We start from the raw sequence: 22,900 nt of genomic DNA on the forward strand, positions 1-22,900 counted from the left end.
TATATTGCAATATATATTTTTTTTTTTTCCGTAAGGGCTTCCAGGCTGCACAAGCGCCACCCTCAACCGCAAGCGGCAAAGCGGAGTGATTCACCGGAGCAGCCTGGAAGTCGACGGCTGAAGGCAGTTTCACCCTGGAGCATGTAGAGAGCAAGGAGCCAGTGTAACTGTCAAACAGGTGTAGACGCCGAATTCTGTTTAAGGGCAGAGGGAGAAAAACTGAAGCCTGAGGCAGGTAAGTTAACACAATTGTTGTTGTTGTTCTTACAGAAGTGTGAGAGTGTGTGTGACACTGAGGAAAAGGAGGAATAATGAGGAAGTGATGAGTAGGGAGGGGCTCTTCAACTACAAACACACAGACTGTTGTTTCACTCTATTCCATTATTCTTCGTAGTTCACCTGAGCGACGCTGACATGATTATTGATTTTTAATCCGTCCGTCGATGGACTGTCCAGAAGCCTGTTGTTCAAAACCTAGATAAGGGATCGAGCCGGATGTTGGTTATCCTGAATGAATTGGGTGTCAAGTCGGTTGTTAGACAGCCAAACTTATCCTGGGCAGGTGATTTCTCTGTAGCTTGTCTTGTCAGCCACTCTGATCAGAAATCATTGTGATTCATACAGTTATTCCATGTTCTTATGTAGCCGTATTGTCATCATTTGTAAACAAACAAGATCTTGTAAACAAACATTTACAATATTTATTTTACAGAGGTTATATAGCTCAAGAAGACAATATGTCACTAGAAAACAGCCAGACTTCGACCCAGACCAAATAATTTATTATAGCATACCTTGTTATCAGCAATTACTGAAGCACTTATTTATTTATGAGTCTGGGAGACTACTGGACCTGGATATTATGCTTTTACTGTCTGTTCGGTAGAGCGAGGCGATTTTACTTGAGCTCGGTGTGAACACATAAGGAAGCCACAATAAATTTCATAATCAAATCCTAACCGCTCCCTTCGTTTAAATACTAAGAACGTCTCTGATACTTCTTCTAATACTTAGCCTACTTTTATATCAGAAAATTACTTTTTATACTTTAGTACTGCCAGGTAGCCTACTTTAAGTGTTTTTTTTTGTGTGTGAGTGATCTCACAGTTATTGTTACTTGTTTACCTCTCAGACTGAGTGAAGTCCTGAAGATGAGTGTCCGTTTGGACGAAGATGAGGACGGAGCAGAGTCTCCAGGATCCATCTGTCCCAGAACTAGAGGTGAGCTGCAGACAGCAGTGTACAAAGTGAGACTGAACATCTGTCTGCTGATGTGGTCGTTTCTGAAAGCAGGACCTGTTGTTTTCTCCGTGTTCCATCACACAGCACTGACATTTAAGATGATGATTCAAACCTTCTCTTTGTTGTCTGTAGTTTTTCTGTAGCTGGTGCAAATAATCCAATCAGATTGTCAGAGTCTTCAGTCTTGTCTCTTCTCTCTCAACAGATCGTGGTCTGCAGGAGGTTTCAGATCAACATAAGATCAGTCTGAGGAGCAGATGTGAACGAGTGACTGAAGGAACTGAGGGAAGAGGAAGTGGAACCCTCCTCAACAGGGTCTACACTGAGCTCTACATCACAGAGGGACAGAGTGAAGAGGTTAATACCCAACATGAGGTGAGACAGCTGGAGACAACGTCCAAGAAGAACACCCTACATGACACTCCAATCAAGTGCAACGACATCTTTAAAGACTTCCCTGTCCAACAGAGAGAGGACGTCACTACGGTCTCACCTGTCCAACAGAGAGAGGACGTCTCTACAGTCTCACCTGTCCAACAGACGTAAAAAGACCCTGAAAACTTTTTTGTCAAACTGAGACATAAGTTCTCTAAACATTTGCATCGCCAACAGAAAGAGGATGTCACTACAGCCTTACCTGTCCAACTGAGAGAGGACATCTCTACGGTCTCACCTGTCCAACAGAGAGAGGACATCTCTACGGTCTCACCTGTCCAACAGAGACCCATCAGAGTGGTTCCGACCAACGGCGTTGCTGGCGTTGGAAAAACCTTTTCGGTGCAGAAGTTCACTCTGGACTGGGCCGAGGGCTTGGAGAACCAAGATGTCAGTCTGCTGGTTCTGTTTTCGTTCAGGGAGCTGAACCTGATCAGAGATCAGCGGTTGAGTCTTCTCAGGCTGCTCCATGTTTTCCATCCAACATTACAGAAGGTCACAGCAGAGCAGCTGGCTGTCTGTAAACTTCTCTTCATCTTTGACGGCCTGGATGAAAGCCGACTGTCACTGGACTTCAACAACAGGGAGGTTGTGTCTGACGTCACACAGACGCCATCAGTCAACGTGCTGCTGACAAACCTCATCCAGGGGAATCTGCTTCCCTCGGCTCTGGTCTGGATCACCCCCAGGCCTGCAGCAGCCAATCAGATCCCTCCTACATGTGTTGACAGGGTAACAGAGGTCCGAGGCTTCACCGACCCTCAGAAGGAGGAGTACTTCAGGAGGAGGTCCAGTGATGAAGATCTGTCCAGCAGAATGATCTCACACATCAAGACGTCCAGGACCCTCCACATCATGTGTCAAGTCCCAGTCTTCTGCTGGATCAGTGCTACAGTTCTGGAGCACATGTTGACCACAGAGCAGAGAGGAGAGCTGCCCAAGACCATGACTGACCTGTTCTCACACTTCCTGCTAGTCCAGACAAAGAGGAAGAAGAACAAGTACGGTGAGTGAGTAACCCTAACCGTAACCCTGCCGAAACAGTCCACAAGTTGAAGAAAATATCTTCAACTTGTGGACTTGTTTGTTTACAGCAATGTCATATATTGTTTGTAGGATGTCGTCCATCAACCTCTTGTGAGGGACATGAGGCGAGTCCACAGGAGCTGACGGAGGCTGACGGGGAAGTTCTTCTGAAGCTGGGGAGGCTGGCGTTTGAACAGCTGGAGAAAGGAAACATCATGTTCTACCAAGAAGACCTGGAGCAGTGTGGTCTGGATGTCACAGAGGCCATGGTGAACTCAGGACTCTGTACTGAGATCTTCAAAAGAGAGAGTGTGATCTTCCAGAAAACAGTCTACTGCTTCATTCATCTGAGTGTTCAGGAGTTTCTGGCTGCAGTCTACATGTTCCACTGTTACAGCAGCAGGAACAAAGAGGTCCTGGAGAACTTCCTGGGAGAAGACTGCATAAAGGCAGACCCAAACCTAAAGTCTTTGGTTCCAATGGTTTTTGGATCAACTGTACACAGTCGTCACCCCCTGGATGACTTCCTAAGGAGAGCCATGGAGAAATCCCTCAGAAGTCAAAATGGTCACCTGGACCTGTTTGTTCGCTTCCTTCATGGCCTGTCTGTGGAGTCCAACCAGAGGCTGTTAGGAGGTCTGCTGGGTCAGACAAAGAACAGTCCAGAAACCATCCAGAGAATCATCAACAACCTGAAGAAGATGAACAGTGATGAAATGTCTCCTGACAGAAGCATCAACATCTTCCACTGTCTGACGGAGATGAATGACCAGTCAGTTCATCAAGAGATCCAACTGTTCCTGGAGTCAGAGAACAGATCAGAGAAGTTCCTCTCTGAGATCCACTGCTCAGCTCTGGCCTACATGCTGCAGATGTCGGAGCAGGTTCTGGATGAGTTGAACCTGAGGGAGTACAAAACATCAGATCAGGGACGACGGAGACTAATCCCAGCCGTGAGGAACTGCAGAAAGGCTGGGTGAGTCCAGACATGACCATTATTATACCATTATTGATCAGTGGATCAGATCGGTAGTTTAGTCAAGTCCAGATTAACACAGTTTTCACTGTTCTTAGTTTGAATTAGGGTGGTCGTTTACAACCCCCCATCATCTGTTTAGTAGAGATTGAAAATTGGGCCCATAATGCAGACGCGAGGCTATTAGTTATATTTTTCTTGTGTTCAGACAATAAAATCAAGAATGATGTAACCTGCTTGACAGTTTCGACTGTGACTCCAGTCTTCCTCAGAAGCGTCATCCGACGTGCTGCTGACGTGTCATTTATCAGCTGGTTGGTTCGGCGGACCTGTCAGAGTCCACCGAACTGACCGCTCCCCCTCCGCCCTGGGTGGTCTCTGGAGCAAGGAATCCCTTGCGCGAGGCCTATGCAGGTTAAAGGAAGGGTTGGAGATCCTATTCTGGAGCATTTTTTACTAAATTGTTTGAAATCCTCCTACACACTGCAATCAATTAATTGAAGGCTTTTTCACAAAAATGAAAAAAGTCAGTAACCTGTGGGAAAGACAATCCTGTAAACACGCCATCTAATCATCTTGAACGCGACGTTCAAGTCAGTTGGATGGTGATGGGTACGTACATCAAACTGCCGTCTCTGTCCCTCCCTCCCTCCTCTGCGCGTACCGTATACTCTTTGTGCACTAAACACTTACGTGATTAGAGTCTTCAACGAGTCTTTTTTGTTTATCTGGGAGAAATAAAGTTGTATTCTGTTCTATTATACCTTCATGAGGAAAAAAAGGGCCCACCAAATCAGGTATGCAGGACCGAGCCATGAGGATCATCTCAGTGAGAGAAGATGAGCTTAACCATTATCATGTTGCACCATCATGTGCACAGTATTTTCACCACTATTTACATTTACAACAGATTTGATGTTTTCTCTAATCACAGACTACGTGACTGTGAACTCTCAGAAACTCACTGCGAAATTGTGGCCTCAGCTCTGAAGTCCAACCCCTCCCACCTGACACAGCTGAACCTGAGTGACAACAGCCTGCAGGATTCAGGAGTGAATGTTCTGTGTGCTGGACTGGAGAGTCCAAACTGTAAACTGGAGACTCTGAGGTCAGTTTGTCTGTTGTAGTTTTTTGTCTGTATTCAGGTCAAATGTTTGAAGTTTCACTTGTATCATTGGTTGAGGATTTCAACAAACAGCTGGAGAAGAGAAGGGACTCAGTGTTGTTATTACTACCTGAAGGTGAGACCAGTCATAGTGTTTGTGATGGAGAGAAGTTCTCTGTTTTTTCAAATCTATATTTCGATCTTCAAATCAGAAACTTGATGAAGATCAAACTCACAGATGTTCTGCTGCTGATTCAAAATGACAGACGCTGCAACTGTCTTCAACAAATGAGCTGAAGTCACATCAGTGATGATGATGAACAGCAGCAGTTTGGAGATTTCTAGAAACATCAGTCCCTCTACTCATTCAGACATTAATCATTGATGGTAAATGGTAAATAGACCTGCACTTAGCGCTTTTCTAGTCACTTGGATCACTCAAAGTGCGCAGACAGGCTTGGAGGCTAATCATTCACACACATTCATACATCCAATGAGACATTAGAGAGGGCAAGTGTGTCTACCTCCTGATCTATTAGGCGCGTTTCCATTGCAGGAACTTCGGGGTAATATTACAGGGCCAGGCCCGTTGGTGTGTGTTTCCACTGCAGGAACCTCCCCCACAGGGCCATTTACAGGAACTTTTACGGGGGCCAACGGAGTACCTACTCCAGGGTAGGTACTCCGTTCGGCCCTGAAAAGCTCCTGGGTGGGGCTCGAGGTTAACCCGGCACTGATTGGCTAAAGCTAGAGCAGGCTCTGACGCTACCAGAAAGCACCAAAACAACCGGCATTTTTAAAAGGGGGAGCAGAGGGGGAGCATTAGCCTAGCAGACACCGCTGTAAACAACAAGAAAACAGCAGGAAGATGTACACAAATGGACCGACGGTGAGGTGCAGGCATTGATTGCAGTCTACGGCACCGAGGAGATTAGAGGGGGTTTGAGTCATCGCAGCGAAATGAAAATATCAGCGCACCTCGACACACTGGGGATCCATCACGCCGCAAAACAATGCCGTGAAAAGTAAAAAAAAAAAAAAAACTCAAGCAGGATTACAATCAAACGCCATGTGCACAAACACACAAACCAGAAACGCGCCTACCGCCTCAGCTCCTTCCATCCTTCTTCGTTGTTGTTATGATTTTTGTGCATGTGCTTGTGACCTGCCTGGGTGACGTCACGGTCGAAACTGTCGCACAGCGATTAAGCGGCGATTGAAACTCATGACGTCGCCGCGGGGTCCTACTCTGCAGTGGAAACACGGCCACTGAGAGGGCCGAGTGAGAGGATGGTTCCTGTAGAAGTTCCTACCCCCTCCCTTTACCAGGAACTCCTGCAGTGGAAACACGGCTATTGTCACTGACTTGATCTACATCAGTTATTCTTTATTCAGATTGGAATGGTGTAGTTTGTCAGAGACCAGCTGTTCTTCTCTGGGCTCAGCTCTGAAGTCCAACCCCTCCCACCTGAGACACCTGGACCTGAGCAACAACTACAAGCTGCAGGATTCAGGAGTGAAGGGTCTGAGTAGTTTTCTGGAGAGTCCAGACTGTAGACTGGAGACTCTGAGGTCAGTTATCAGATCTTCTAGTGATAAAAACGTTTCACATTTCAACTGGATTTTATTTTATTTTATTTCATCATTTCAAGAAAACAAAGCTGTTGGATCTTTGTTCAGGTGACACCAGCAGCTCTACACCTGCACTCACCTGACCACATCTTGTGTTAGCCACAGGAGGGTGTGTTAATAAATCAATCTCAGCTTTTATGAGTCCACATTGGATTATTCAATTCGAAATGGATTTGAATGGGAGAATAGATTTTTTTCCAGCCAACCCAACATGTCATAATAACAAGTTGTGTGTGAGCTGGTTTCAGCACTTTGAAGAAGTTGGAGCAGGAAGTTGAGTCCGTGTATCATTCGTTCATTAGTTTTTCAAAATAAAACCAAAAATAAGAAAACGAAAAAACAACTCTTTTTCTCAGTATTCGTTTCCAAAACTAAAATGAAAAATGGATAACGACTCGTTTTTTCAGTTTTCGATTTTATGCTCAAATGAATAATGGAAAAAAACGGATAACGAGCGTTTCTCGTTTCATGCAATTTTGATCTGAAGCAATTCAGTGAGCCGGAAATGACCGTGATCCGGAAGTGACCGTCTCTGCCTTTACTGCGAGAGCCCGCAAAGTAAAGGATAATGTATAGTTCGGAACCTGAAGGGGTTTATTTTTCCATAACAACCGACCAACTATACATTATCCTGCTTATTACACGGTTTATGAGTGAAATAATTAATTTGAAACATATGTCAGCCCTAGTCAAAACGTTACCTGTACTGACGTAATTGACTAATATGCATGGAGACCACTAATCTCTGTGTGCTGGAGTGGCTCACAGAGGTGGACAGGTAGCTTGTGATGCATGGACTTTTGCTGAAGCGAGATCGAGTCCAGCTCCACGCGAATATGTGAAGATTATTTTTTCTTCACTTTCTTTTTTTTTCATGTGGCTGGTACGTAGTGCTCACTCACAGCAGCATATTCGCGAGAAATAAACCCCGACAGGTTGTATGGAATTTTGATAATCAATCAGTGGATCGATTGATTACCATACAATGTGTGTATTGTGTGTAGTCGTATCTGTCATAAACAAGAGATTTACTGTTTACGGGGTGCGTTTGTGTCGCGGAGTCGCGGTGCCACCGGGACAAGAGGAGAGCTGACACCGGGTCAGAGGCTCTGATGCAGGTTTGGTTTCCAGCAGCGATGTGGAAGGAGCCTCCACTCTCCTTGTAACAAGTTACAAGTCATTCCATCACACATCTAAAATCACAATTAGTCCGAACCTGTTTAATGACGGTAAAAATGAAACATAAGGTAAATATTCTGCATAGTTTCTCTTTTCCTAGCTGCGCTGATCAGAGCAGCGTCCCTAGCAACGGTCTGTTATACTTGACAACGGTTGCAGCGATGGACCAATCAGAGAGCAGCATCTGGCCGGTGTTATGGCCCAACTGGTTTCTGATTTAACTGGTTACCGTACGGAAATATGCTGTTGTGAGTGAGCACTACGTACCAGCCACATGAAAAAAAAGAAAGTGATTGAAATCCACTATCCCCTCAAAACTGACTAATACACCTAAACCCAAAACACAAGATACTGTTATAAAAGACTTCCTAAATATCCCCGGACCCCATAAATTACTCTCTAGAATATACACATTCCTATATAGCACAGAAACATCAACTTCCCTGCCAGTTACTAAGTGGGAACAAGACCTCAACATCAGTCCCAATGCCGACTTCTGGACTCAGATCAGCAAGAGCACCTTCATCCATTGTAACACCCCAAACCTACAACTCATCCAATTCAAGGTCATGCACAGATATCACTACACGGGTGAAAGACTACATAAAATGGGCTTCACTACATCAGATCAATGCACTTCAACCCACATCACCCCTGTTATGCATCCTAGGAGACCTATCAACAATACAACTTACCCACCACACCAAAACTACATTGTTCACAGCCCTAATCATCGCCAAGAAGACAATCCTCCTACACTGGAAAACTAGAAATCAATTAAACATCCCACAATGGAAGAACCTGTTAATTGATCACATCACATCTGAAAAAATAGTTGCTTCTCTGAACAACAACAGTAACCATTTCAATAAAACCTGGTCCATATTCGCAAACAAACTCACCTCTGCATTTGGCTGACTTCCTCACCTCAACATGTTCTGCATACACGCACATACACTCACGCATAAACACTTCACCATTCATGACTTGTTCTTTTGTGGTAACATGATTATCATTATGGCAATCCTTTTGTTTTTGTTTTTGTTTTGTTTTTCTTTACACTATAATCTTCTTTATTGTTCTTCCTCTCTCCACTCTCCTTCTTTCCTTGTTTCTATAAACTATTTCTATTTATTTATTATTATTAATTCATTAGTTATTTAATCTTTCTGTCTTCTACTTAGTCACTTTAAATACTGTTATAACCCGTTATATTAGATTATGTTTACACTGCTCTCTGTCCTTCTCTGTGTCTATACCCATTGTTATTAATATTATTGCTATAGCCAACAACATGAAGAGGGGAGAGTGAGTGATTTTCTTTATTAATGATCTCAATCTTCTAAGAACCCAATATTATCAACTTTATTATTAATAGTAATACTATACAGGCTGTGTCCCAAGTCCCGGCTGCTCTGCGGGTTTGGTGGCGGCTTGTGGTCTGCCTAGGGAGGAAAAGGAGAAACACACACACATGGGGGAAAAAAAACCAAAAAAAAAAAACCAACAACAACCCTCCTCTCCTTTTTTTTAATGCACCACAAGCCCTCTGTTTTTAATGCACCACAAACACACCATATATTGAGAGAGGGTTTAAAAGGGCGTTGCCACCGGTTGGTCGGGGGCGGAGGGATAACGAGGGTCCCGGGGTTGGGTGGCCGCTGGCCGCCTCCACCTGCAGGGCTCCCGGTCTGCATTCAAATTTAGCAAACTTACCTCCTAAGCCCTCCCCTCTTCCACTCTCCCTACTCACAACAATTTGTTGAAGATGTTGAATATTTCATTGTTTTTTTTGTTACTGGTGTGATGTTTTTTTTACAGGCAGAGTACAGACACACACACACACACACACACACACACACACACAATCTAACAATAGACCATTTTAATTTACTTTTCTTCTTCTCTTCTCTCCCTCTTTTTCTCTCCTTTCTCTTTTTGCTTTTTCTAGTTTGTATTTTGTGTTATGTCGTTGTCATTTTCTTGTTGTCGTTGTCATTTTCTTGTTGGTATAAATAAATAAATAAATAAATAAATAAATTAAAAATTAAAAAAAGAAAGTGAAGAAAAAAAATCTCCACATATTCGCGTGGAGCTGGACTCGATCCCGCTTCAGCAAAAGTCCATGCATCACAAGCTACCTGTCCACCAGTGGTCTCCATGCATATTAGTCGATTACGTCAGTACAGGTAACGTTTTGACTAGGGCTGACATGTGTTTCAAATTGATTATTTCACTCGTAAACCGTGTAATAAGCAGGATAATGTATAGTTGGTCGGTTGTTATGGAGAAATAAACCCCTTCAGGTTCCGAACTATACATCAGGGTTTCCCGCAGCGCTTTTCTGTTAACAACAAAGAGCTGCCGCCTAAACTAACGTCTTAAAAAAAAAAAAAATGTAGCGATATTCGCTATATGCATAACAGCAGTGCGTGTTGAAAGCGAAACTTAATACGGCACGGCGCGGTGCGCCCCCCCCCCGACGATCGATCCCCCCCCCCCCTGTCGACAGGTCAGACACCACCTTAACTAACAAATTTTCTGGGGGAAACACTGTACATTATCCTTTACTTTGCGGGCTCTCGCAGTAAAGGCAGAGACTGTCACTTCCGGATCACGGTCATTTCCGGCTCACTGAATTGCTTCAGATCAAAAATGCATGAAACGAGAAACGCTCGTTATCCGTTTTTTTCCATTATTCATTTGAGCATAAAATCGAAAACTGAAAAAACGAGCCGTTATCCGTTTTTCATTTTAGTTTTGGAAACGAATACTGAGAAAAAGAGTTGTTATTTCGTTTTCTTATTTTTGGTTTTATTTTGAAAAACTAATGAACGAATGATACACGGATTGAGTTGGAGCATGTGTGAAATCAGTCAGCAGGTTTTTCTGTCTCTGTGCTTAGTCAGCTGTTGTTGTCAACAACTTTGTCCTCAACTCTCCTCTTTTATTCTTTATTCAGATTGAGGGGCTGCAGTTTATCAGAGATCAGCTGTTCTTCTCTTGTCTCAGCTCTGAAGTCCAACCCCTCCCACCTGAGACACCTGAACCTGAGCTCCAACAGGCTGCAGGATTCAGGAGTGAAGTATCTGAGTGGTTTTCTGGAAAGTCCAGACTGTGGACTGGAGACTCTGAGGTCAGACTCCATGTTTTATTTCTGTGCTCAAATGAATGTAAAATGAATGAACTGTGGGTAATGGGGGCAGGACTAGATAAGCTTTTGCTTCTCCCGCTTTTCCCTTTCGGCCATGTATTGTATTATTTGATGATGAAGTGTGATGATGATGATTTAAATTGACATGCCCGAAATAAACAAATTGATTGATTGATTGATTGAATGTGATGTGAAAGTTGTGTTGACAATGAGCTGCAAACAAGAGGCTGATAATATACTGATCCACACTGAGGATTGTAATGGTGACCTCTATTTTCTTCTTCTCTGCTTTTCGTCCAGTCACTGTTTCTCTTCACATTTCACCTCAACTACAGACATCACATGATGTGTCAGACAATAACTGATCTATTATCAATATCTATTATCAATAGCTGCTGGCTCCACCTCTTTCCTAAGGTTCTGTGATGTTTGTAATTAAATATTCAAAGCCAACATGTCATAATAACAAGTTGTGTGCACTTTGAAGAAGTTGGAGTGGGTTCAATGTGTGGAGTCAGTCAGCAGGTTTTTCTGTCTCTGTTCTTCATCAGCTGCCTCATGAGTTTGTATAGATGGAGCCACAGGTGGAGCTGGCAGGTGAAGAGGCGGAGTTACTACATTTGTGTTGAAGTAGCAGCAGCTTCTCATGAATTTTAATGAGCTGTTTTCTCTCTCTGGATGGGACTGTGTTAACCTGCTTCCTGTTGCTTCAGCTGTTTGACTTTAATTTTCTAAACTTGTTCTTTTTAAACCTTCTTCAGCTCTGAACAGATGATGAAACACTAAACGCTGTCAACAAGGAACGCTGTCCAACTCACTTCTTTTATTCTTTATTCAGATTGGAGGGCTGCAGTTTGTCAGAGATCAGCTGTTCTTCTCTGGTCTCAGCTCTGAAGTCCAACCCCTCCCACCTGAGACACCTGGACCTGAGTGACAACAACCTGCAGGATTCTGAGCTGACGGATCTTTGTGCTCTTGTGGAAAGTCCAGACTGTAGACTGGAGACTGTGAGGTCAGTAGAGGGATGGATCAGTCCATTCTGCTTTCATCACTGTTGTCATTCTCAGTGCAGATTATTTTGGTGGGTGCTGTAGATCAATGGTTCCCAACCCCCGGTCCGCGGACCTGTGCCGGGCCGTGGGTCATTTGGTACCGGGCCATAGAAAGAGATTGAAAAAATATAAAATCTTTTGTTTTGTCCAATTTACACTTCCAGTCGTTTTATTTTGGAAATATTGCCACTTCAGTTTGTGCTTCTTCCCAGCGGGCCACCCTCTTTGTCCAGTTTAGTAGCTGTAGAAGTGGGAGAAACGTTTCTTCCAGTCAGGCCACTTTGCTGGTTGTGTAATAATAAACAAACTCATTTTGTGTTTGTTCCTACAGGATTAGCTGGTACAAAAAGATTACAGCTTCCAGAGACAAAACCTGTGAGTACTGAAACTCTGCCTCCTCTTCATCAGCCTGACTGTTAATGATTCTGGATTCATTTGATCAACATTATTTTTTTACAGAACTAATGAAACAAAAGACAACAGACAGTTTCATCATAGGCAAAGCACATGAAGTGAAATTTCAGTTTCAATGTGTATTAGTCTTTCATATCAGAAACTGTCCAACCGACTCCACTCTTCTAGTAATATCTGTAATGGGTATCTGTCCATCTTTTCCATTCTATAAAGCAGGTTTAAAGGTTGAAATATCACTCAGATTATTTACCTTCTTTTATTCCAACAGGTGTCTCTGAGGAAGACTCAAAGCTGAAGGCCTCTGATGACGACCCAAACATAAAGGTCTCTGAGGATAACTCGAAGCTGAAGGTCTCTGATGATGACTCAAAGCTCAAGGTCTCTGAGGACGACTCAAAGCTGAAGGTCTCTGAGGATAACTCAAAGCTGAAGGTCTCTGAGGACGACTCAAAGCTGAAGGTAAGAGAAAAACATTCTATCCTGATTTTCCAGACAGATTAAAAGAGGAACTAAGCAGGATTTCTCCCGTGGCTATGCTACATTTTTACCTTAATTAAAAAGCTTCAGAGTAATTGTGATGGTTAAATAAGTGGCTTGTAACTTGTTACGAGTGAGAATGGAGGCTCTCTGTCTTCCACCTGGCGTCTCATGGCTGAAAACCAAACTTACAACATCAGTGTAGTACCTGGCCGCCGCCTCTGTGTTCCAGCTCTCGTCTCTGCGCACTGACACAAATGCGCTCCGTAACCCGCAATCTTTTGTTTATGACAGTTAAGACTACACAAATATACACGCTGTAACATTGTATATGTTATATAAAGTTATCCACCGCTCCATGGATTGATTTTTTGCCGGTTTTGTTAAAAGAAAATGCACATGGCCCGGAGGAGGGTTAGCAAAACAGCGGAAATGCGACCAGACTTGCATAGTTCCTCTAAGGGCTCAATAGAGGACAAACAAATACTAAGAGAAAATGTCCTGTGCTGGAAACAACGATGAGGCCTTCAGTGTAGAACCTCATAGTTTGGATTGTGGTTTCAGTCAGCACTGGATGGATGAGTTGACAAGACACTGATCACACAGCTCCTAATGGCTGCATCTGCAACAGAGACTCTGAACATGGACCTCTCAGTCCTCTCCATGTCCTTGACCTTGATGGGATGAAGGGAATAATAATAAAAATAGTAAAAGATGAAGCTGAATATTACTAATGTTTTTTTCTCTCTGAATCACAGCCGTCAAACTTCAATCCTGAACTGGACACTGAATCCACACAAGTCTCATACAGGTAAACATGTAACAAACTGACTCAACACAGTTTTAGGCAAAGTACCTTCCTCTTCCTCTTCCTCCACAGCTTCTCCTGAGTCACAGCAGACAGTGCTGGTCTCATGGTCTGAAGAAACATCAGCTGGATCAGCTGTCAGTCAGCTGAATCAGGAGCAACACAATGTTTTAGCAAAAGTTGAACCTTTTTAATCTCAGGGTCTGAGGTGGTCACTCAGCTTTCTGTGTCCCACAGGTTCAGGTGTCCTGGTCCAGGACAGTTCCAGTGTACTTCAACTGGACTGGTGTTTGTTATGGCTCAGGGGGCGGAGCTGCTCTACAGGACTGTCCAATGGGATGATTGTCTCCTCCAATCAGTTGGCAAGGTTGCTGCAGGGCCGCTGTTCAGTATCCAGTGTCCTGAGGATGCCGTCCGTCAGCTCCACCTCCCACATTGTGAAACAAAGGATGGTGAGCAAGTGGCTGTGTTTGTTTGGGAAACTTATGATACAACTGAAGTTGTGTGACCATCTAATGGATGTGTATATTTATGATATTCAATGAAATAGCTTCTCTCTTACAGTGTGTTGTGGGAATTTCAAAAATGTAGTACTCGCAAACAAGATGAGTGTCTTGCTGGTTTAATACACTTGCAAATGGACGTTCCCGAACTGCAACCTCTGTGGTTACCAGAATGGAAAAGTGCAATGAAATTTAGACAGGAACTTGCTCATACACACATCACAATGTTCAACACCTGTGATATATACGTCACTTCCTTGACAGCTACTCCATACATGGCTTCACACTACAGTATGTTAAGCGTAACAAAAGCAGCCACAAGGGTTTGTCAAAATTCTAAACACACATTCCAAAGTTTCTACCATACATAAAAGTTTACAACCTTAAACAAATCATAAGTAAAGGATATGTAGCATTGCATTATGTAATAATGTAATACATTTTCACCTCATGATGTAATAACACCGCATTCTGTAATAATCTGCCACATTTTGCAATAAATTCTTGAACACAATATTTAATAAATTTGCTGCATTTTGTAATAAGTTGTTACATAATGCACCAAATTATTATTATTACAGCATGTGAGTGTTGCACTTTTTTTTAATGTAGACAATGTAATAATTTGGTGCATTATGTAACAACTTATTACAAAATGCGGCAAAGTTTCATACATATTACGTTCAAGAATTGTATTACAAAATGTGGCAGATTATTATAGATAATTTTTTACATTATTACGTGGCGCTACAGGGTCAATAAAATGTATTATTCCAATACACTGTGTTACTGAATTTCCTGATGTGGACAACAGTGTCTGAAATGATCACCACTGCTGTAACGAGGTGGTTGTCTGCGTGTTTTCACAGCTCTGCTCTGTAACGGTCTGCTGTCTGTCGCCCACATCACTGACGATGGAATGAGCTTCATCAACCCACTGGAGATCACAGACACTCATGTGATCATCTCAGTCCCTCATCTCTCTCTCTTTGGCCTGGTCTGGGTTCAGGATCTTATATGGAGGTTGTGGAACAACATGAAGTCAGTTTGCAGCCAAGTTCAGCTGTTCCGAAAACCAAACCTCACGGCACGGATGCAAAGCCTCAATGTGTTTCTGCAGCCAAGTAACGTCCACCTGAACGAGGTAAGACTGTAGGAAGTGGGCGGAGCTTCACTTTGCTTCACTTTAAGTTCATCGCTATCAGACATCAGTGATACAGTTACTCACCTGAGCAGGGCCGTCCCTGACCAAAATGGGGCCCTAAGCGAAAAAATTTTGTCGGGCCCTCCTATAATCGATTATAATGCAAACTACAACCACTAATACTAGTTATATACTTATACTAATATTAATTTAAAAAAACAATTGCTATCGCTATCTATTATTACTATTATTGTCATTATTATCATCATTATTATTATTATTATTATTATATAGGCTACAACTACAATCCTAATAAAACATACTAATTCAGCACCAAAGAGACTGATATTTCAAAATGTAGCTACATTCAAATTTAGTTCCTTCTGTCAACCAAAGTATCAAATACACTCATTTCTATCAATATGTATCTCTAATATCTCCTCCAAAGCTGCCTGGCAGATTAAATTCACCAACAGATCCTTGTGTGGAGATAAAATAGATTATAAAGTTTAGCCGAAAATATGACCAACAACTGATAAATTTACCACTGCCTTTCAACAGAGGTGAATGCATATAGACAAAGGTGTTAACAAGACATTTAATAAATGGTAAGGGCCGCTGGAAAATAACTTTCATCTCCAGACCACAGTCCACATGGAGGCTAGCAGCATCTCTCCTCCTACCTGCAGCAGCAGCTGTGCTGAGCATGGAGGTTTAGTGCTTGCTTATGCCACAAAGTTTTACATTTTTACTAGTGCTGGCTTTAACACCATTAGCAGCGTTAACGGACATTAACCCAGCCCAGCACTAACTTCAACAAATGCCCACCTTCGAGAGAAGCACGAGTTTCCTCTTGTTTTGGTTTTTTCCCCTCTTGCTCGCGCCTGACTCGTTCTTTTCGAAGCTATGATCACGTCTTCACCTGCAGCTGCTTGACAAGTGCCTGCAGCATCTGACCAGTGATTGGTCAGATCGACGGGTGACGGCGCGTGCGGTGTCAGATTACAAAAAAAAGGGTCTCTTCTCCCTCTTCTCCTGCCTCGCGCTGACAGATGATCTAGTAGCACGCACCACGGCAGTACATATGCGCATCCTTTGTGCAAAACGGGGCCCCTATTGGATCGCGGGGCCCTACGCACTGTGCGTGATCTGCGTGTAGGCAGGGGCGGCCCTGCACCTGAGACTCCATCAAAATTGTCTCACGGACACCTTGTCTCAGTGTCACCTTGACAGACCTTCTGCACATTTTACACATACATTCACCAAACTCAAAGATGAAGTTACAAGATCGGTGTAAGCTCACAGAGGGCACTCTGTCCTTTTTTGTCCAGTCTGTTTGCTAAGGCTCAGGTCCAACTCTAATGACATGTTTTGATTGTTCTCTAGGTTACACAGATGCAAATCAAATATGGAAATGTGTTCATCCAGACGCCTTCCAGATGCACTCTCGTCAAAAATAAAACTTACACAGTTCACTGTCCACAGGCCGACATAGTCCAGCCTGAGGTGAGTGTTTCAAACTAAAACTGACATGATTCATCAAACTGTTGACGTGTGCTGCTGGTTTTGCAGAAAGATGACTTCGTCCTGGACTATGGACCAAATTACAACCCAACATTTCAGATCATCCTGCCTTCAAGCACAGAGTTTGTTAATGTAGAGGTCCGAGAAGAAAACGAGACGGCTGTGTGGAAGTGTCTAGTTCCTCTTCCAGGTAAAGTCTTCATCCACCTGATGTAGCGCTGACTGATGAGTGATGTCTCTGTTCTTATTGGCTGTGAGATCACCTTCTGCCTGCTTTTATTCTGTGGTCCATTCTTGCTGACCAGTAGTTAAACTCCTGGGAAACTGTAAAGAACAGGACCAAGAAGCTTCATGAGGGAGCTAAAGACCTGAATGAATGAATGAATTTACGTATTTATTTCGGTATATATCAAGCTTATATAACCGAAAGGGTGTAGGTTGAAGCCAAAGCTTTTATACCCCTACCCCTTTTACCTTAAAAAATTATATACATTAATACAAAAGGATCAGATCACATACATTTGAAATTAATCAGTACACTTACATTTCTGATCACAACAAAATAAAGAATTGTACACAGCGCATAACCCAAAATAGTACAAAATCATTAAACTTAATTTTCCATACTGTAATGAGAAATTATGTTGTTCTTATAAAGTCTTTTAAAGAGTACAGCATAATTTAATATTTTCAGGACAATTATTCCAGATGTTAACCCCTCCAACAGAAAGACAGTGATTTTTTTTTTGATTTTTTTTTTACAGTAGTTCGAGTCTTTGGTTTCTCAAATAATAGTGGTCTTCTCAGGTTATAACTGGAATCCTTCATTTTAAACTGATTCTGGATATCTTGAGGAAGAAGTTTTTATTTTGCTTTGTACATGGTTTGTATTGTAATGTAATCAACTAAGTCCCTGAATTTCAAAATGTTTAAGTGACTAAATAGTGGGTTGGTTGGCTCATGGAAAGGTTTATTACTGATGATTCTTATGGCCTTTTTTTTTTGCAATAAAAAAAATAAAATTTGTATTTGTTCTGTATGTGTTTCCCCAGACCTCAATGCAGTCATATATGGGGCAATTAATGAATAACATAATATAACCTTCAATAATGGACTATAAATCTTTGTGCTCATGGATGGATTTTACAGTTGTGGTCAGCCTGGTGTGATCAATGGTGACTTCTGGATTACTGGTCTAAGGACTTGAACCAAGACAAGCAAACCAGACAGGACAGCCGTTCCATCACTACTGTGCATACACTTGTCTTTGAAATGCTTCTACAGCACAGATGTGCTTACTATGTTTTCTTTCTCCCAGGTCCTGGTCCAGAACCAACTCCGAGTGTCTCAGCTCTGACTCCGAGCGTCTCAGTTCTGACTGCGAGTGTCTCAGCTGTGACTTCAAGTGTCTCAGAAGAAGAAGAGAGGCTGAGGTCTGTACGGACTGAGTTTGTTGGGAGAGTGTCTGGACCGGTTCTTTGTGACCTGCTGAACAAACTCCTGGACTGTAGGGTGGTCACTGACCGTGAAATGGTGTCTTTTGCTGTGATACCAAACACGGTGGACAAAGCTGAAATGGTGATGGACACCATGCTTAGAAAGGGAGAAGCAGCTTGTTCAGCTCTGATCAGAGTTCTGTGTGAAGTGGATCCCTGCCTGTCATCACAGCTGAACCTGGCATAGAAACTGACTGTCGGGTGTTTGTGTCTGACACCAGAGGAAGCTAAATGTGTTTCAACCAGGAAAAGGAAATAAGAAAATATCAGAATTATGAAGTCATGACAAATCTAAAACATTATTTTGACTGACATTAAGTTTTTTCTATCTTTAATTTTGAGTTATGGTGAGTTATTTTGGTTTTTTTTTTTTTTTTTTTTTTTTCTTTTACAATTTGGAGGAAACTAATGATCAGAAATTATGTCTGTAGCTATTTACCATCAACTCAGCAGATCACTCAGTGACATTTCTCACCTCTTGGACTCTGTACAGTTTTTAATGTTAAATGAATGTGTAATGTTTGTCCCACCTTGTTTGCTTCCATCTCCTTGTTCATGGTTCTATGGTTCTGGTCCAGGCCTCCTGTGCACCAGTGATTCCAGTTTCAAACCAGTGTAACCTGCTGTGGGCGGTGAGCCCCGTTTCAGAAAGCAGGGATAACAAACTGAGTAAAACTCAACAGGCACAAACAAACTTGGCAGCAACTAAAGATGAAATATTTAAAAAAAAGTTTGGGTGTGGTATGATTTCATCACACGCAGTCATAAATGTTATTATATTCTCAGCAAAAAAGTAAATTTTTTTGCTTCCCCAACCCTGCCAGTATTTTTTTTTAAAGCAACATGTAAATGTCTTTACACTGCATTCTCCAAATGTGTGTTTGGTGGGATGTCTGAATGACAGCATGTAACTGTTAAATAAAACATTGCATATGATAGGGAAATATCCAACGGGCGTTTGTGAGTTTTGTGTGGAAATCAGGAGTCAGTGAACATGTTAATTTTGTGTCCAGCCTAGGAGGAGAGGAAGAAAATAAGAGGCTGCGAGGCAAGCCAAGATACTGTTTCTCCTTAAAGCATCCTCAGTGAGACAACATCAAGGTATTGTTATTTCTAAAAGAGACAGGGCTGGAACAAAGGATTTAAACGGTATGGGGAGCCAGTGAATAGCACTCTAGTAGCAGTAGAATGTGTGTGAGTGTGTATGCCTATTTTGGGAGGCGGATACCTCTTTTCTTTATTTTTTCTTTTTTCTTTATGTATTTTGTTTCATTCGCCTGTTCACACTCCAGTCCAGAGGGTGGCGGTATGGTTACCAGCCCAACCGCCGTAAAACGACGTAAAAAGAAGAAGCAGGAAACGGTTCAGGTCCAATACATCCATGTTCAGGTCTCCCATACGGATCATGGATCTATAATAAGAACGAAGATAATATAATACATCCATGATACGGATCTATTAGGAGCAGAGTTTGAGTAAAATGTCTGAGGTCGTGTTTCTGAGAGGATTCGTTACCGAGAGACTCACCGCCGCCTCCCAGGAAATCTTAGCGGCCGTGGACAGAGTCGTAGCCGGGTATGAGGCGGAGGCTTCGGGCTTCAGACTGGAGATCGAGCGGCAGAGGAACATGCTGGATGTTCTCCTGCAGCCTCGAGTCGTTCACAACAAAACCGGTTGGTGATTCAGTTTTAAATCCGTGGACCTCAAAGTTGTGGTTTGTAGTGAAAGAGGACATGTTGTACTACATTTATCTTTGAACTACTGGCCCCACCATTGTAACCACTGGCCCAGGAATCGATCCCCATAATAACGAAAAAGAACAATTTGATTTAACAACATTTACTTTACTGCAGTAGCCTACTGAGGTCAAAAAGTGCATATACATAAAAGTGCAAACAGTGCTGCCCCAGCTGGCATTTCAACGTTGAATCACCGTTGAAACCACGTCAGGTGCCAACGTTGGATCAACATTGGATTTTGATTTGATTTTGCAAACTTAATCAACGTTGAAATAGCAACGTCATTTCAACGTCACATTTCTCAACATAGGTGAATTTGCCAAGGTTGAAATTTCAACATCACTGTAAAATCCTGCTTTTACACATATGTGACAAATAGAATAATAAATAATTTTTGTTGTGATGTGATGTGTGATGTGTTCAATGCAGAAATCAAATCTCACAATGAGTGAATAGCTCTCTAGAGATCTTCTGTGTGATTATTAAAATCTTAATCTCTAAATGGAAAGCATTCACAAAATGGACAGTCAGCGAAGGCAACTGTAGGATATTTTTTTCTACTTTTAACATAAGACAGATTATTTTTACCAAAGCCTCCCCTCAAACAAATGAGGACATCATGGACCCTAAAGTGGGCAATAAGAACCACACAGTGATAAAAAAGCATACAATACAATAATACAATACAATAAAACTTTATTGTCAAGGGCTCCAAGGCCACTGCGAGGTCTACAACATATAAATTAGACACCGATCCTCTCAGGCGCATACTTCAGGTACTTCGCCATGTACTCGTCCACTTTTGATGTGGTTGTGTTGAACGAACTGAGGACAGCGTCTGAAGAGGGGAAAAGACAAACAGCATAAAGTATTACAATATACATATACAGTGATCAACCGCTTATATGAATCAAAAAGGATTGGGACAGAATCACCCCCCCCCCCCCCCCCATTTCAATCGCTGGTGCAAGGAAAAAGACAACTTGTGCGCAACAACATATCCGGCTGCTTTTAAGCCTCTTGACATGAACACAGACAGGGCCAGAAACAGCACCAAAGCAACTGGCATCTTGTCTAAATTTACTATGTAAACCAACATTGATTTCTTGTTGTTGTTTTTTTTATATCCATGAGTTTCAAATGTAGTCCTACAACCTGCCATGTTGAGGACCCACAGGTGTTTCAAACTAATTAATTGGTCCTACTCCAATAAGAAACACAACTCAAATTGAAACACCTGTGTTGGTCCTCAACATGGCAGGTCTAGGACTACATTTGAAACTCATGAATAGTTTTTAGTTGTCAAGTGCAAGTTTTTTTCCTCCAGAATTAATAAATGGCCTGCCAACACTACTAATGCACTTGCTTTACATTCTATTTTTTTCTACTTTTATAACACAAGACAGATTTTAGTTTTACATTCAATTAGTGTCTGTTTTACAGAAAACCGTACCGTACCAAACCGTGACTTGTGCGTACCGTTACCCCTAATTATTATATAAGCGCCCCTTACCGGCCAGCCTCTCCTCTTGAGCTCCAGTGACACACAAAACACACTTTGCTGAGCACCAGCACCGGTACCAGCAACGATGATGGCATTAACTCGGGACCAACGTGATCACTATAAGCGATTTACACTGTATACAGTATTTATATATTCAGTTACACATGGTCACAACTACTATGTTTAAGCAAACTCACCACAGATTGTGTTGTAGAGTTTGGTCCCCCCGAATGACGTCTTCCCATTCCTTCCTCTCAGGCTGATCTTTGCCATTCTTTTATTTGTCATTGTCCTGCCATGGTAAAACAGATTTATATAAGAGTATTATATAGTGTAATCAAGTTGCAATTCCCCAAAACTGATTGAATGCCACACAAAACTGCCTTGCTCATGCACACAGAAATACTTCTTCAGTCATTTCAGATTTGTCTAAACATTTGTCTAAAAAACATGATATACTGTATATGTTGCTTTTCTACCTGGAAATAGTTGTAAACAACAAGGTGATTTGTTCCATTTCCATGACTTTTCTCCAACTTATCCAAACTACTGGATTGTGTAGTTTGTGTTGTTCAGATTACCTGGACCACTATAATTCAATGCAAAAAACAAACTTACGCAGCCATTGACCTCTTCACAAAGTCAGCAGCGTCAACGCCCCCCAACCTCCTCAGATGTTTACTCTGAAAAGGAGCAACAAGAAACAGAAAAACTTAAGAGTCCAGACCTCCACAAAGCTGAGATATGACATTTGTCTTTTGTAGCACTTGCACTTTATAGCACTGTCCTCCAGAGTACATTAGCAGCTACTACTACTACTACTATAACAACATCACACACAGAGTTGTGCAATGAAGCCGTAAACGGCACTTTCTGTGCTAAAGGGTAATATACCCATGAAAACAAACTCTGCACACTACAGGCCCCATGCTCTTACATAACGTGCACACCTCTTCATCCTGTCTGTCTCTGATCAAAATGTGAAATCCCCCATGAAGATATAGTTTGAATGTTTTTTTATTGTACCCGATTAGGGAGAGGCCTAAGAACATCGACAAATCTTTAACTTTGAAACACAGTAGTAACCATCTTTTTTTTTTGTCTTTAATCACAGGACAGCTAAGACAGGAAATGGGAAGCAGGTGGGGCGGGGGGGGATTCTAGAAATTCTTGAAAAAAAAAAGTTGGGGACTCCCTTGAACCCTCTCAAGGACCCCACTTTGAGAACCATTGATCTAAAGACTCTGATGAAGGAGCGACGCTCACCTGGAGGAGTGACGTTTGAAGCAGGAGCTGATTGAGGCTGTCGAAGGAGGTAATGAGGCGCAGCAGGAGGAAGGAGGAGGCTGAGGGGGAGACAGAATCTCGGTCAATAAATCAAACAATTAATCAATCAATCAATCAATCAATAGGACTGTGGTTGACAGGAAGTACCTGGATGGTCAAAGAGATGGTCAAAGAGATGGTCTGCGCTGCAAGAGGGCAGGGGG

The 22,900-nt window shown here is 42.3% G+C and overlaps 2 protein-coding genes and 1 long non-coding RNA gene across 3 annotated transcripts; 2 read left to right on the forward strand and 1 right to left on the reverse strand.

Annotated features, from left to right (window-relative positions):
- The first annotated feature begins 1,949 nt into the window (after positions 1-1,949).
- Positions 1,950-12,187, forward strand: LOC146962853 (NACHT, LRR and PYD domains-containing protein 12-like). Its single transcript, XM_085769956.1, has 7 exons — positions 1,950-2,683; positions 2,794-3,679; positions 4,614-4,787; positions 6,180-6,356; positions 10,558-10,731; positions 11,588-11,761; positions 12,133-12,187. The coding sequence occupies exons 1-7, from the start codon at positions 2,494-2,496 to the stop codon at positions 12,185-12,187; spliced, it is 1,830 nt and encodes a 609-aa protein (XP_085626082.1). The 5' UTR covers positions 1,950-2,493.
- Positions 12,188-12,394: 207 nt separating this feature from the next.
- On the forward strand, positions 12,395-18,443 carry LOC146962854 (caspase recruitment domain-containing protein 8-like). The gene is made up of 8 exons (XM_085769957.1): positions 12,395-12,398; positions 12,484-12,674; positions 13,451-13,503; positions 13,738-13,952; positions 14,873-15,147; positions 16,534-16,653; positions 16,720-16,861; positions 17,990-18,443. Exons 1-8 carry the CDS (start codon positions 12,395-12,397, stop codon positions 18,352-18,354), a joined length of 1,365 nt encoding a protein of 454 aa, XP_085626083.1. The 3' UTR covers positions 18,355-18,443.
- Positions 18,444-20,635: 2,192 nt separating this feature from the next.
- LOC146962855 (uncharacterized) lies at positions 20,636-22,095 on the reverse strand. The gene is made up of 3 exons (XR_015035031.1): positions 22,029-22,095; positions 21,608-21,702; positions 20,636-20,744 (listed from the first exon to the last, which is right to left on the reverse strand). It is a non-coding gene; the product is annotated as an uncharacterized LOC146962855 (long non-coding RNA).
- Between the last annotated feature and the right edge of the window lie 805 nt (positions 22,096-22,900).

This window comes from Trachurus japonicus, chromosome 23 (assembly GCF_045865225.1).
Source record: "Trachurus japonicus isolate A0001 chromosome 23, Traja_1.0".
NCBI lineage: Eukaryota > Metazoa > Chordata > Actinopteri > Carangiformes > Carangidae > Trachurus > Trachurus japonicus.